This window comes from Syzygium oleosum, unplaced genomic scaffold (genome assembly GCF_021117445.2).
Source record: "Syzygium oleosum isolate NSW1041296 unplaced genomic scaffold, Sole_v2.1 Sole_v2.11, whole genome shotgun sequence".
In the NCBI taxonomy this organism is placed as follows: Eukaryota; Viridiplantae; Streptophyta; class Magnoliopsida; order Myrtales; family Myrtaceae; genus Syzygium; species Syzygium oleosum.
This window is the reverse complement of record NW_026607495.1, coordinates 10,323,467-10,337,305: the sequence shown is the minus strand read 5'-3', so window position 1 is coordinate 10,337,305 and position 13,839 is coordinate 10,323,467. Positions and strand designations below refer to the sequence as shown.

General features: G+C 39.7%; 1 protein-coding gene across 1 annotated transcript; it reads left to right on the top strand.

The window, feature by feature from the left end:
* Window positions 1–254: 254 nt before the first annotated feature.
* On the top strand, window positions 255–5,668 carry LOC115680486 (uncharacterized). The gene is made up of 3 exons (XM_056315867.1): window positions 255–4,063; window positions 4,276–4,560; window positions 4,646–5,668. Exons 1-3 carry the CDS (start codon window positions 299–301, stop codon window positions 5,543–5,545), a joined length of 4,950 nt encoding a protein of 1,649 aa, XP_056171842.1. The 5' UTR covers window positions 255–298; the 3' UTR covers window positions 5,546–5,668.
* The last annotated feature ends 8,171 nt before the right edge of the window (window positions 5,669–13,839 follow it).

The window sequence follows — 13,839 nt, the reverse complement described above, 5'->3', positions numbered from 1 at the left end:
CTGGGAGTTTACTATCTTAAATGCATTTTTTGACGAGCTCATTTATCTTTTTGTGATTATTAGAGGCTATGGCTATTTCAACACCTTAAAAATATAAAAATTCTCCACCCACCATAGTCTCAATCTATCAAACTGCCTTAAATGACAAAAGCACCTTGTAAATTAGGCCAATCACATGATGTATCATTGAATTAGGAACGGCAAATGCCATCTCTCTGTTGTTGCACTTCCATTTATATATCCTCCATAAACTCTTGAAAGAAAAAGCAGAGCAGGATCCCTTCACCCCGGAAGAGCTATGGCGGAGGCGGTCGTCTCGAAGATAGCTAAAATTCTGGAAGATTTCGCAGAGGACGGGAAAATATGGGATGGTCACGAATTTCAGATGCTCAAGCAAACCGTTTCCACTCTCCAAGATGTAGTGCACGATGCGGAAAAGCAGAACCTCAGAGCATGGCTTGACGATCTCAAAGCTGCTTTGTATGATGCAGAGGACTTGCTGGAAGAATGGAACGTTGAAGTTATGCAACGAGAATTGCGGAGCAAAGATGAGAAGTTGAAGCAGGTAAATACCCTCTTTTCACCTTCAAACGAACTTGCTCTAGAGCTGAAGAGCAATAGGAAGAGAATAGAAGCCATCGCTGCTAGAGGGAAGTCTTTTCAGTTGCGAGGGTACGCGAAAGATGTGCAAGTAGAGAGAAGATCGAGGAACCGACAGCGGTCAGACACCTCTGTGTCCGAGGAGGAGATCATAGGGAGAGATGGTGCTAAAAGGGCAAGCGCTGCTAAAGGCGCTTTATATTCTGAGTTGCGAGAGTACGCGAAGGATGTGCAAGTAGAGAGAGGATCAAGGAAGAGAGAGCAGTCGGACTCCTTTGCATACGAGGAGGAGATTATAGGGAGAGATCATGCTAAAAGCGCAATTAAGAAGTTCTTGTTGGACTCTGACGCTGAAAAGAAAATTTCCGTCCTTTCAATATGTGGTCCGGATGGGATTGGAAAGACTGCTCTTGCTCGATGTCTATACAAAGATGACATGGTCAACCAGCATTTTGATTTAAGGATATGGATCTGTGTGGGTGACGCCATGTCTAATTTCAAAATGGTACTGCAAAAAATCATAGAAAGTGCAACAACAGAGAGAGCAGATGACATTGAGTCGGAGAGTTTGCAAAATCAACTAGTGGAACACATTCGTAGGAAGAAATGTCTCCTAGTTATGGACGATGTAAGGTGGTTCGAGTTTCCTGCACAATGGGGAAGCTTGAAAAGTTTATTTATGGGAGGTGCCGAAGGAAGCAAGATTCTGATAACTACATGCGATCGGTTAGTTGCGCATTTCATGGGCACAGCCTCATCTTATTTCCTTGAGGGCCTTTCTGAAAGCTCATCTTTAGATTTATTGATGAGAATGGCATGTAAGGAAGAAGAAGAGACTATAGGTTCAAAAAAGCTAATTATCGGGAGGCAGATAGTCAACAAATGTCGTGGAATCCCTTTGGCTCTACGAACATCCGGAAGTATACTATTCTTCAAGAAAACTGAAGCTGAGTGGTTACGTTTTGAGCGGGAGATCCCAAATTATTCTGCGGAATCGGATTATTATGGGGTAATCACACATGTTATAATTAGTTATCAGCATCTCCCATGCCATCTAAAACAGTGCTTTGACTTCTGTTCATTGTTTCCCAAAGATTGGGTGATTGATAAACTAATGTTGACGAGTCTCTGGATAGCTGAAGGATTTATCCAGCCCATAGACAACGTAGATCGGGATAGGGAAGATATTGCTCACGACTATTTCATGGCTTTACTTAGGAGGAATTTCTTTCAGGACTGTACTAAAGATGAACTTGGAAATGTGACCTCTTGTAAGATGCATGATTTAATGAATGAGCTAGCATGCACAGTTGCTCAAACTGAGTATTCTCAACACTTTTTTCAGCTCCGGTCACCAATTGGTGAAAGAACTCGTCATGTATGCTGGGATTCAACTTTAGATTTATCACGGGGACTTCCCACTACTCTACTCAGAGCAAAACATCTGAGGACGTTCTTCAAAATAGATCAAACAAAAAGCTCAAGGTGTGAAACTCAATTAGGTGAAAAAACTCTTTGCGAACTTATTTCTATATTCAAGTTCTTGCGCACCTTGAATTGCCATGATAGTGGTATTGAGAAGTTACCAAGTTCCATTTGTGAGTTGAAGCACTTGACATTTCTAGATCTCTCTAAAAATGAAGGAATCATAAGGCTTCCTGATTCTGTGACAAGACTGCAAACCTTGCAAGTACTTAAACTCAATATGTGTTACAAGCTAATAGAATTGCCAAGGGATATGAGAAAATTGGTCAACCTCAGGCAACTGGAGATTAGCAACTGTAATGCCCTATCTCATATGCCACATGGGTTAGGCCAGTTGACTCTTTTGCGCACTTTAACAGATTTCCTTTTGCCTGGGGATGATTATTGTCCAAAGAATTATGGTGGGCTGGGGGAGTTGAACAGGTTAAGCCATTTGAGAGGATGTCTGAAAATCGAAGTTAAGGGAGAAATAGAAGATGCAGTAGCAGAATCAAATGCTGCAAACTTGAAGGAAAAGGATTCCTTAGTTTCACTAGTATTAGTGTTTGCCGGGAAAGGAAGTGATGAAGTTCTACTCAAAGAGCTGCAGCCAAGCTTAAATCTTCGAAGCTTAGAAATAAGAGGCTATGGGGGCGCAAGGTTTCCAAGCTGGATGTCTCACATGCCTAAGTTAGTTGAGCTACGGTTGTTTCATTGTGCAGGATGCAAAAGTCTCCCACCACTTGGTGAGCTTACGAGCCTCAAGCGTTTGGAAATTGGTGAGCTACCTCTAGTGGAATACACAGAAAGTGATCTTCATGCCCTCTCGTCACTTCCTAATCTCTCTGCACTAAGGATATGGGAGTGTCCTAAGATGGAATGGATTCCGCCCCTTCTACATATCAAGGAGTTGAAACTTCCTAGTTTTCCTTTGGAGTCGTTGCAAACCTCAGTTGCCACTATTGAACATGTAATTGGTATGGATGATCGAGTGAAGGATGTACTCAAGTTATTGGAAATAGATGATGATGAGGTTGGAGTGCGCATTGTTGGAATCCATGGAACTAATGGAATTGGCAAGACCACTATTGCGAAGGCCGTATATGACCAACTCTCCTCTTGTTTCGATGGTTGTAGCTTTCTAGCAGAGATTGGAGAAACAATACAAAATGCTGGTGGTATTCAGTTTGTGCAAACTAAGTTGATATGTGATATTCTTGGGCGAGATGGTGACGTTGCTTCTTTCGAAGGAGGAATCAGGTTTTTCCTGGATGTATTTCGCAATATAAAAGTTCTGATTGTCCTAGATGATGTGGAAGAACAGTCTCATCTTCATGATCTTGTAGGAGACCAGCTTGACTGGTTTGGTTCTGGAAGTTGGATAATTGTCACTTCAGAAAATGGTGGAATTCTCCAAACATATGATTCTCGAGGCCTGGTCCGTACATATGAAGTGAATGAGATGGATAATGATCGAGCTCTTGAACTTTTTTGCAAGCATGCTTTAGGAACACACGGTTTAATACCTGGCTATCCTGAAATTGGGAAGCGCATTATCAAAGCTACGGGGCGGGTTCCATTTACTATTGAAGTTATTGGTTCATTTCTGCGTGGAAAAACAATAGAAGATTGGAGGAAGATAGAGGACTTCATAAAACCACGGAAGGAGAACTCTCGAGAGATTTTGAAGGATTGTAGGGAGATTTCGAAAATCTGTTATGAAGCATTAGATGAAAAGCAGAAACAAATATTTTGGGACATAGCATGGTTTGCCAATGGCGTGGATAGCCGAATTGCATCATATATGTGGCCCGATCAAGATCCTTTACCTTCTCACCATGTTTTGATGCCCCTAGTAAAAATTGGAGCAGGCAACTTGCTGTGGATGCATAAGCTGTTGAAGCACCTCAGTGGATCTATAGATAAAGAAGGATATCCTAGAAGGCGCAGTAGACTCTTTTTGCATGAAACAGACCTGAAAGTAATCAACAGCAAAGAGGTAAAGGCTTATGGTTCAATGGTTTACTTTCCACCGTAAAATGAAAGCTTTGACATAGAAGGTCTAATATGCTATCCAGCTTTACTTATTTTACCATCTAAAGGTTTTCTTTGCATGCACGGAAAAGAAAGCATCCTAGTCCTTATCACATAGCCAAATTGTCAAATCAAATTTTATAGCTTCAGATTATTTGTTACTCTTGGCAAATGTAGGGAATGGAAGAGGTGGAAGTCCTATGTTTTGACTTCAAAAACTGCCGTCCCCATACATTTACAGAAACAAATTTCAAGAGCATGCCAAACGTAAGGTTCTTGAAATTCGATCATGCAAGTATGACTGGAAATTTCACAAATGTATTTCCAAAGTTGAGGTGGCTTCGTTGGCAAGGGTGCCCAAGCGATTTCAAAGCAACAGAATTTAATCTGACTGAACTGGTCATTCTTGATCTTTCATGGAGCAAAGTGACCGAAGACTGGGGAGGTTGGATGAAAATCAAGGTGGTTTCCTATTACTACTCTAATGCATTTATTCTGTTAATTATCTGGCAATTGACCTTATGATGTTTTCTCTTCTGTTTTATAGATGGAGCAATTGAAAGTCTTAAATCTCACCGGTTGCACTGACTTACTGATAAGTCCTACATTTTCTAGCTTCCCAAAATTGGAGATACTAATTCTAGAGAGATGCTCTCGGTTGGTCCATCTAGATCCTTCAGTTGGTGGTCTCAAAAATCTACTTTGCCTGAATTTGAAGTCCTGCTCTGAACTCAACATGTTGCCTGCCGAACTGGGTGGCTTGGAAGCTTTGAAAGAACTCCTCATTGATGAAACTTCTGTGCAAGAGATTCCCTTGGAAGGTGATTTAAAGAAACTTGAAACTCTTTGTGCCTCCAATTGCTTGTCATTGAGTCTCTTGCCCCATTCATTTGAACACCTGACATCACTTACAATACTCTCAGTAGATAATTCAAAGATTACCAAACTCCCTGGTGGAGTGGGAGAGCTAGTGAAACTCCGACGTTTGTCATTGAGGAATTGTCGTTGGATACGAGAACTTCCAGACTCCATTGGTCAATTAAGCTCTTTAGAGGAGCTTGATATGTCGGGAACAGGCGTTGCAAAAATACCAGATTCCTTTGGAAATTTGCGGAGGTTGAGAGTGTTAAAGATGGACTATTGCTTCATAATAGAATTTCCTAGCTTTATTGGGCGGCTACATAGCCTTGAAGAAATACATGCCTCCTCGTGTAGGAGTTTAAAAGGGGAGATTCCTAGGGACATTGGGAAGCTAGTTCATCTGAGAATCTTGAGGCTGCAATATTCTGGTATTTGGAGCCTACCCTATGAAATCAAGCATCTTTCCAAGCTGGAGACTCTTGATCTACTTCACTGCGACATGCTTCATGAGTTGCCAGCACTTCCCTCTGGTTTGGTTAACGTGCGTTTGAGTCCAACACTGAAGGAAACAATGTCTTATCTTTAGAATCTGTCTCTGTTTCGAAGAGTTGGTGCTGGGTTTTTAAGATCACCTCCAGCACAATTGGGGAATTTGTTTCGTTATTGTGTAACTTAGATAACAAGGTCATTGAAACCAGTCTTTGTCCCATTAGCATCTAAATACTTTTTTATAGCAAAGATACAAAAGTATACAAAATGAGTATTCAAATAAATAAGTTGGTGTTTGTACTTTGTAGTAAATATATTTGGAGTTGGCACAAACATATCAAAAGGTGCTTTTTCCCCTAAAAAAAAAGGGATGAGCATACTAGAAGTCCTAAAACTTGTCACGAAAGTATAATTAAGTCCTAAAACTTATCACGAAAGTACAATTGAGTCTAAGAAGTTGTCACAAAAGTGTAATAAAGTCATAAAATTTTTAAAAAGTGCAATTAAGTCATAAAACTTATCACGAAAGTGCAATCGAGTCCTAAAACTTTTAAAAAGTGAAATCAATGGAAGAACTTGATTAGATCAATTTGACAAGTTTTAAAACTTGATTACACTTATTGAAAGTTTTAGGACTCAATTGCACTTTCGTATAAGTTTTAGAACTTAATTGCACTTTTTAAAAGTTTTAGGACTTAATTGCACTCCAGTGATAAGTTTTAAGACTTTCAATGCACTTATCTAAAAAAAAAAAAACAAGATGAGTGGTTGTGTGTGATTTTGTTTTTTTTTTTTCTATTGACTGGTGTTTGCAAAATATTTTCTCGGGGGAAGTATAGATCCCTATTTGTGTAAAAGAAGTATAGCATCATCCAAAAGAGTGGAATTGATAGTTCATAAATCATACATAGATTACAACCCATTTTTCATGGTGAAGTATAATGCTTTCTCTTGTTGTCAGCTTGGAGAAACGTGGACTAATTGAAAAAAAAAACAAATTAAATTAGAATGAGCCTAATGTGAATTATACAATTCGAATGTCTCTTTTATGTGTCTATGTATAGCTGGGTTACTGTAATCAACTACAGGTTATCCTGGCTATACTTGAAAACGAATGAATTATCAATCAAAAAGAGAATAATTCAACCAAAAAACATACATCAACAAGAAAAAATGGCACAGAGGTAGAAAAGAGTAAGTTATCGGTATATTATGGAAAAAAGTACAACAAAAGCATAAAAAGAAATCACCAGGATGTGCGTCGAGGGTTGCGCTTTGGTTATTTTCAACTTAGGAACCGAAGTTTACCCAAGAAATCTTAAACATGTTGTATGACTGCCAATGCAATCATAAATTTTCCAATTTAGCTAATGTAATCCTAAACATATTGATAATTTTTTAATATAATCATTCTGGCCAACTTTGGCTAAAAATCGCAACATCACATCCGGTCATCGCCAGCAATTTTATGTGCCACGACCGACGATCTAATTCCACCCAAAACGACATCATTTTGATAAATTTTATAAATTATCTAATTCTTTTCTTTTTTTTAGTTTATCTTTTTCCTTTTCGTATATGTTCATCTTTTCGAAAACAACCAATGGAAGTCATCGGGGTGCCACAACGAGGGCCACGATACCCTAGCCGGCCATCACCAAGGCCCCTAGGGGTGAGCGGTTTTAAGTTCCTTACAGGTTCCCCCTGTAACCTGGAACCTACCCTCGAGTACAGGTTCCTCATTTTTTGAAACCCGAAACCTTGTCGCAGAACCCGGAACCCAGAACCTATCTTATCACAGGTTCCATGATAGATTCCAAGGTCTAACGGGTTCTTTTTTTATTTATTTCATTTTTAGTTAAACAAAATGAAAATGAACGTAATAATACTAAAAAAGCTTATCATTTATCAAAGAGAATACAAAAGACTAGTTTTCTTGGCATTATGGTTTAAATAAATACAATTAAAATGAGAAGTCGTTGCATGAATCGATACTAGAGGTGAACGGTTCCATGTTCCGTACAGGTTCCACCTAGAACCTATCTGTGACATTCTGAATTTCGGCCCATTTTTGGGATTTATAAAACGTGTATTTCGTCAGTGCGCTTATAATAAAATCTCGCCCGGAACTGATCACTCTTGGGTTATTTTTAAATTAGAGATTTCACTAGAATCGCACTCGATCGAATTTAACCGTTATTTAGAGCCCAAACTTTGGTGTCAAATTTCTCGGAGTTTCGTGATGAATTTAATTGGACAGTGTCGATATTATTGTGGCCAGCGTCGATATTGCCCGGAATTATCGAAAAGTTAAATTTGGACCGGGTGCGGATTTTAATCAGTATACCTCCCTCTAGATTTATTTTATTTAGTGTCTTTTTAGCCTTTTCTTTAATTGGAAATCTGGAATTTTCGTGACCCTAGGATCTTGGCTTGCTCACCAAGATCAAATGAGGGCCCTAGGATGAGTCAAAAAGATTGGATAAGTGTTTGACCTTCTCTCTCCTCTCTCTCTCTCCTCCTCCTCTTTTCCCCGCCGAGCTGCCCCACGTTACTTCTGCTTCTTGTTCTGCTTGTCGCTTCTTCTTGCTGCACGCCCGACCAGCAGCTTTGTCCGCCTCCACCAGTCAACCGCCTCAGCCGTCCGGCGACCGCTCACCGCCGTCCGTCGCTGCTGCACCGGCGAGGTTGCTGCTGCCCTTTCGCTCGGTTTTTCTTGCTTAGGCTAAGAGTAAGTACTCCCTAAGCCTTAGTTAGGATAATGGGTTACTAATGGACATGTTTAGGGGTGGATTAGGGCTGTGGATAGTTGGTTTAGTGGCTGGTTGTACTTGGTTTGCTTGGTGCTGCTTGTTGGTTGATTTCCGGTAAGGTTGCTGCTGCGTCGCTGGATTTTACTATTTTTACTGTGACTTTTGTGGGCCGAATTTGAGGAAGTGTTCTTCATGAAAGTTGTTCATAACATCTTGAAATATTACATAATTTAATTTTATAATTTTTGGAGATCATTTAATTCCATTCGTAAGTTCATTTTTGGACCAAATTCAGTCTGCCGGATTTACTGTTCACCCGACCTTCTGAGCTTTCCGATTTTCTATAAATTTTTGCAGACCTCTTTTCAACAAACTTTCTTCACAAAAATTGTTAATAACATTCGTTTATATGACATATAAAAATTTTAAGGCTTTCCAAAGTGATTTGAGTACTGGATGAGATGCATTTTTATGGTCAGGCGGCCTGACCGGACGGGTTGATTTTCGTCTGACTTCAAGTGACAAAAAGAGGTGTTTACAGTTGGAACTGGGTTTTGAGTTCTTCATCGAAAATGTTTATCAAGATGTTTTATGCAACATATCCAAAATTTAGAATTTTTGGAGTTGAATTACTATTTATTTTAAAAGGGATTCCGAACCGTGCGCTGGCCCAGAATTACTCCGAATCTGTGTATTCGGTTTTTCCCTTGTTCTTTGTGGCCGAATGTGGCTGTTTATGGCTGAGTGTGGTGGCTGATTTGTGGTGCAAACGTGGGCTAAATTGTGGCGGTTCAAGGGCCGTTTTGTGTGATGATTTGTGGGACCGATTGGTGCTCGAAGTGGGGCTTAAATGTGTGATAGTTCGTGTGTGAATTAATGTTCGATTAGTAGCAATTTGCATTGGTTGTTCGTTGTTGAAGCGAGTGTGTTTGAGTGGCGGTTTGACTTGTGATTTTTCCCCATGTGTAATTTTATGCCTAAATTGCGTTGGACGTGCTATGTTGGGGGCTAGGTTCGATGGCCTATCGAGGCCTTTGTGCGCTCGATTTAGTATGGTACATTCTGTGGAAATTGTGGTAGATTGGATGTAAGAACGGACTTGAGACATGTTGACGGTGGTCCGTAGAATGAAAGTTAACGGACTTGAGACGTGTTGACGGTGGTCCGTGAAAGGAAAGTTAGACCTGGGACGTGTTGACGGCAGTCATTGGAAATTGATTGAATTGTGTGGCTTGTGTGCCTGTGAGAACGGACTTGAGACGTGTTGACGGTGGTCCGTGAAAGGAAAATTAGACCCGAGGCGTGTTTACGCGGGTCATGGGAAAAAAAGAAATGTCCTAAGGCGTGGTTACGCGGGACGGAGCCCGGATTGATCGGAGGGCTGACTTGAGGCGTGTTTACGCGGATCATGAGAAAGTTGGATAGACACGCATGCGAATTGTGCTTGGTTGAATTGGATGAATGTGCGTGTATGTGGCGCTCGAGTGGTTGTGTTATGATCGTGAGTTATTATTGCATTATTGTGAATTAACTAACGTGTAGAGGTGACGTGTGGATTGAGGCGAGGTAAGTGCGTGGATGCGAATTTTGTACGTTACTTGTTAGATTGCATGTAAAACTTGTCCGGGTACGCATTGGCCTAGGTAGAGTTTAGGGTGTTGCTTATTGAGACTCGTTCTCATGGTTATTATATAATCATTTCAGACCCCCGACTCCGACCATGAAAGGCCCGTCACAGCGTTTTGGGATCCCGAGGAAGAGCCGTTGGAGCAAGATCCCGAAAAGGAGCCCATGGAGTTGGTGGACCCTTTTTGTATAGCTAGTCTAACCTACCCGATCACTTGCCCCTTTTTGATGATGGTGGTTTTAACCCTAGTGGCCTTTGTATGTAAGGTTGGATTTTGTAAGTGCGTGCTGTTGAATGAAGTATGTGGTTCATTTGTTCAAGTGTTCTACTACCATTGGTCTTTAATCTTGTCTGGGTGCTTTTAATCGTTTCCGCTTGCGCTTTATGTTTTGATGTTCGCGTGAGTCAGCGACGAGTCCTGGGACGTCGCATTTTCAATACGACCACGGAGGGATATCGCGGGCTCGGTGGGGTCCGGGGCGTGACACTATCCATGAGAATAGGTTCCTCATTTTTTGGAACCTAGAACCTATCCTATCACAGGTTCCAAGGTGTTTCATGGTCTACCCAGGTACCACCTGTATTATTAATTGAACAATTGCAGTGAATCATTACCTTTAATAACTGCTACTTACTGCTATGATCCACTGACCATAACTTATATTTCGACACGCGAAGAATATGAAACATTAATAAGTCATAAAATAAAAGGTCAGACTAATTATTCTAGATTATACACTCATCATCTAACGCCATGAATCACCATAGGATCACGCGAAATTATAGACCAAAAAAAAAACACAAAAAAACTTGTTTAGGTTTCAAGTTCCAAGTTCCGCCTACCTATAACCTGAAACCTACCCATCAAAATAGGTTTCCCAACTTTTAGAATCTGGAACCTACAGGTTCCCACCAGTCAGGTTCTTAAGTTCCAGGTTCTATCTTGAAACCATGCTCACCCCTAAATGCCCCAATGAGCCTCATCAATTCTTTCCAATAGGATGAAAAGTGAGGAAACGGAAAAAAAAAATAAAAAAATTATAAACTATCTCAAAACGACCTCATTTGAGTGGTGTCGGACATGTCATATCACCAACCGTGCTACATAGGACAAATGGCGCTGACTGAATCGCCACGTCAATAAATTTCGGCATAAATTGATCAGATGGATTACGATGGAAAACCATCAAATGGTTTAGGAGTACATGGGCCAAATTAGAAAGTTTAAAATTGAATTGGCAGTCCTACAATAGATTTATGACTTTTTGGACATTTTTCTCATTCAAACCCTATCAATTATATGCAAATTACTTTGGGTTAGGATCACCTATGTAGAGCTAAAAGCCTAAAGTTAACCGTTTCAAAAGGCTTATAGGGTGTTCCTAAGTCTCCATATGGTTGCAAAAAGAAAAAAAGCAATCAAAAAATGAAATAAATAGAATAAGGAAATAAATAGGATACAAGATTTACGGGTTTTGAAGATGGGAACTACTTCACGGGAAGAGTAGCGCGGGATTTCATTATAGATCAAGTAATGCAATGAAGATTATAACCATACTCGAGTAACTTAAACATCCTCAATGTTTCTCAATCTCCAATTACACTCAATAACGTACACATAGCCCTCACAATTTTTCACGAAATAATCTTTCAATCTCACAAATGAATTACATAAAATCTTAATACAACATTTGCATGACTCCAAACACTCGAAATGTAATTCACGAGCACATTCTACACTTCATTGTCATTTTCAAAAACTAGATGTGGCAATATGGGTCACAAACACATTTATTAACTTAGATTTAGCGGGCCTAGGTTGAATATGGGTCACTTAAAATTTTAAAATGGGTCAAAATGGGTTTGAAACATTAAAGCTGAGTTTATATGGGTCTGTATGGGTTTGCAACAAACTCATATTAAACCCATTGAACAAACCCATATAGACCCATTTAACTTATTAACTTTTTTTTACAAATATAATTTATTAGCTTGAACCGCCGATCGCCGCCCGCTGCCAATCGTCCCGATCACCATCATCTTCGGTCACCAGTATCTGCTGCCACCGGTCGTTGCCGTCGCCAATCTCCGCCACTACCGATCATTGCCATCGCCGATCTCCACGGCCCTTGCCAAATTTAGAAGACAAAAAAAGAAAAATATAAAATATAAAAAACAAAAATAAAATAAAAACTCAAAAAAATTATAAAAATGGTCAACTAGCATGAAAATGTTTTAGTAATACAATTTTTTTTAAAAATCATAAGAAACAAGTTTTTCTATATTTGGTTAGATATGAGAGTGTATTAACAATACGAGTCGGTCGAGTATGGGTCGAGAAATTTGCATTATAATAAATGGGTCATAAACGGGTTAAATGGGTCAAATAGTCCGACCCAAACCCGACCCGATCCACTCATTTGATAGGTCTATAAAAAACTCCTCTTAAATTGCATCGGAGTGTAATTCCCAAAAAAGTTGCCTCTTGCAATACAATTCACCTAGAAGACCCACTCAAACTAATATACCAACTTGGATTATGTTTCATTTATGGGCTCAAACTTAAGACATATTTTCAATAATCTCCACATTGGCTCGATGTTTGAGTAAAGTTACAATCGCTTCGCTAGAATCTAAACTTCATTGCTACTTTCCCATAGCCGCTTATCGACTCAACTGCCACAGACTATGGCTTTTCTCATACAGGGTTTAGTGCATATAACTTTGGTATATGAATCAATTTGCATCTTTCGAAAGCCAAAATCGTTCCTATCAAATCTTTGATTCTCACTTTTCTTTATTTTGTCCCTATTGATTCGCTTCAACTTAGTCAAGCGTGGCTCTAAAACAATTTGTTGTGAAAATAAGCATTGAACAACAAAAAAATAAAAAACAACAAAAAATAGAACAAAGAAATAAATCATATACATTACGTATTCCCCCTCTCTCTCTCGAAGCTTGGAATGATTCCCTAAAGGCAAGAGTTTGTCTTCTGATTAAACCTGATAGTTGTTGGTTTTCTACGGAACATGCATAGTTAAAATTAAATATAAACGCAGCGGAAAATTATAACCATACATGTATCTCCAAAGGCGTTGTTCGTGCGTTTCAATCAAAAAATCGAAAGACCATAGGGGGTTAAACGGATTACCTCTCATAGCGTGCCCAAATCGATTTCGGTTCGGATGTTCTTCAGTTCGAGCCCCACAACTGTCGGACCTCTAGTTCAGACACACCACCAATCGCACGACGAACGGAAGAAAGAACTTGCGGATAATCACCAATAAAATTGTGCTAGCAATCTTATTGCGACAATTCTTCGCACTCTCGATATTTCAGTCACGGCGTCGGAAGAGAGAAAAAAATGTTTTTCTTAACTCTTACAAAACCATAATTAATTGCATACGCTTTCTTCATCATATTTGCAACTGTTGCTGATCGCGCCATTAATAATGTGCAATCAGCAACAGTTGCTAATCGCATCATTAATAATGTGCGATCAGCAACAGTTGCTGATTGCATGTGTGCACGTTGCATGCGACCAGCAACGGTTGCTGATCGTGTGTGTCATGCACACGGTCAGCAACCGTTTGTTGACCGTGTACCATGCACATGGTCAGCGCTTGTGGCCACGTGCATGCGACAATTTTTTTTTTTTTTATAAATAAATATAAACATGTATATACAAATATAGAAGTGCATGATCAGCATATGTGTATTTTGTGAGCATCATATGCACACACGCCCATGACAAAAATTGAATTAAATTAAATCCCATTTAATTTAATTTCAGTCCGATTCAATTCGATTGCAAATATATTTGCTATATCGTCTCTTCCGTACTACGTCATCCAAAATTGGTTATGGTGTGTGACATCCCTAGGTTCATCACTGAGCTGGTAGTAAGACTTGCACTAACACATTAGTACTCCCAAGAGAATTGATTGTCCCGATCAACCTCTAGGTTCTACAAGCCATGATTGACATCTAGCAATATGTCATGGCTACCCA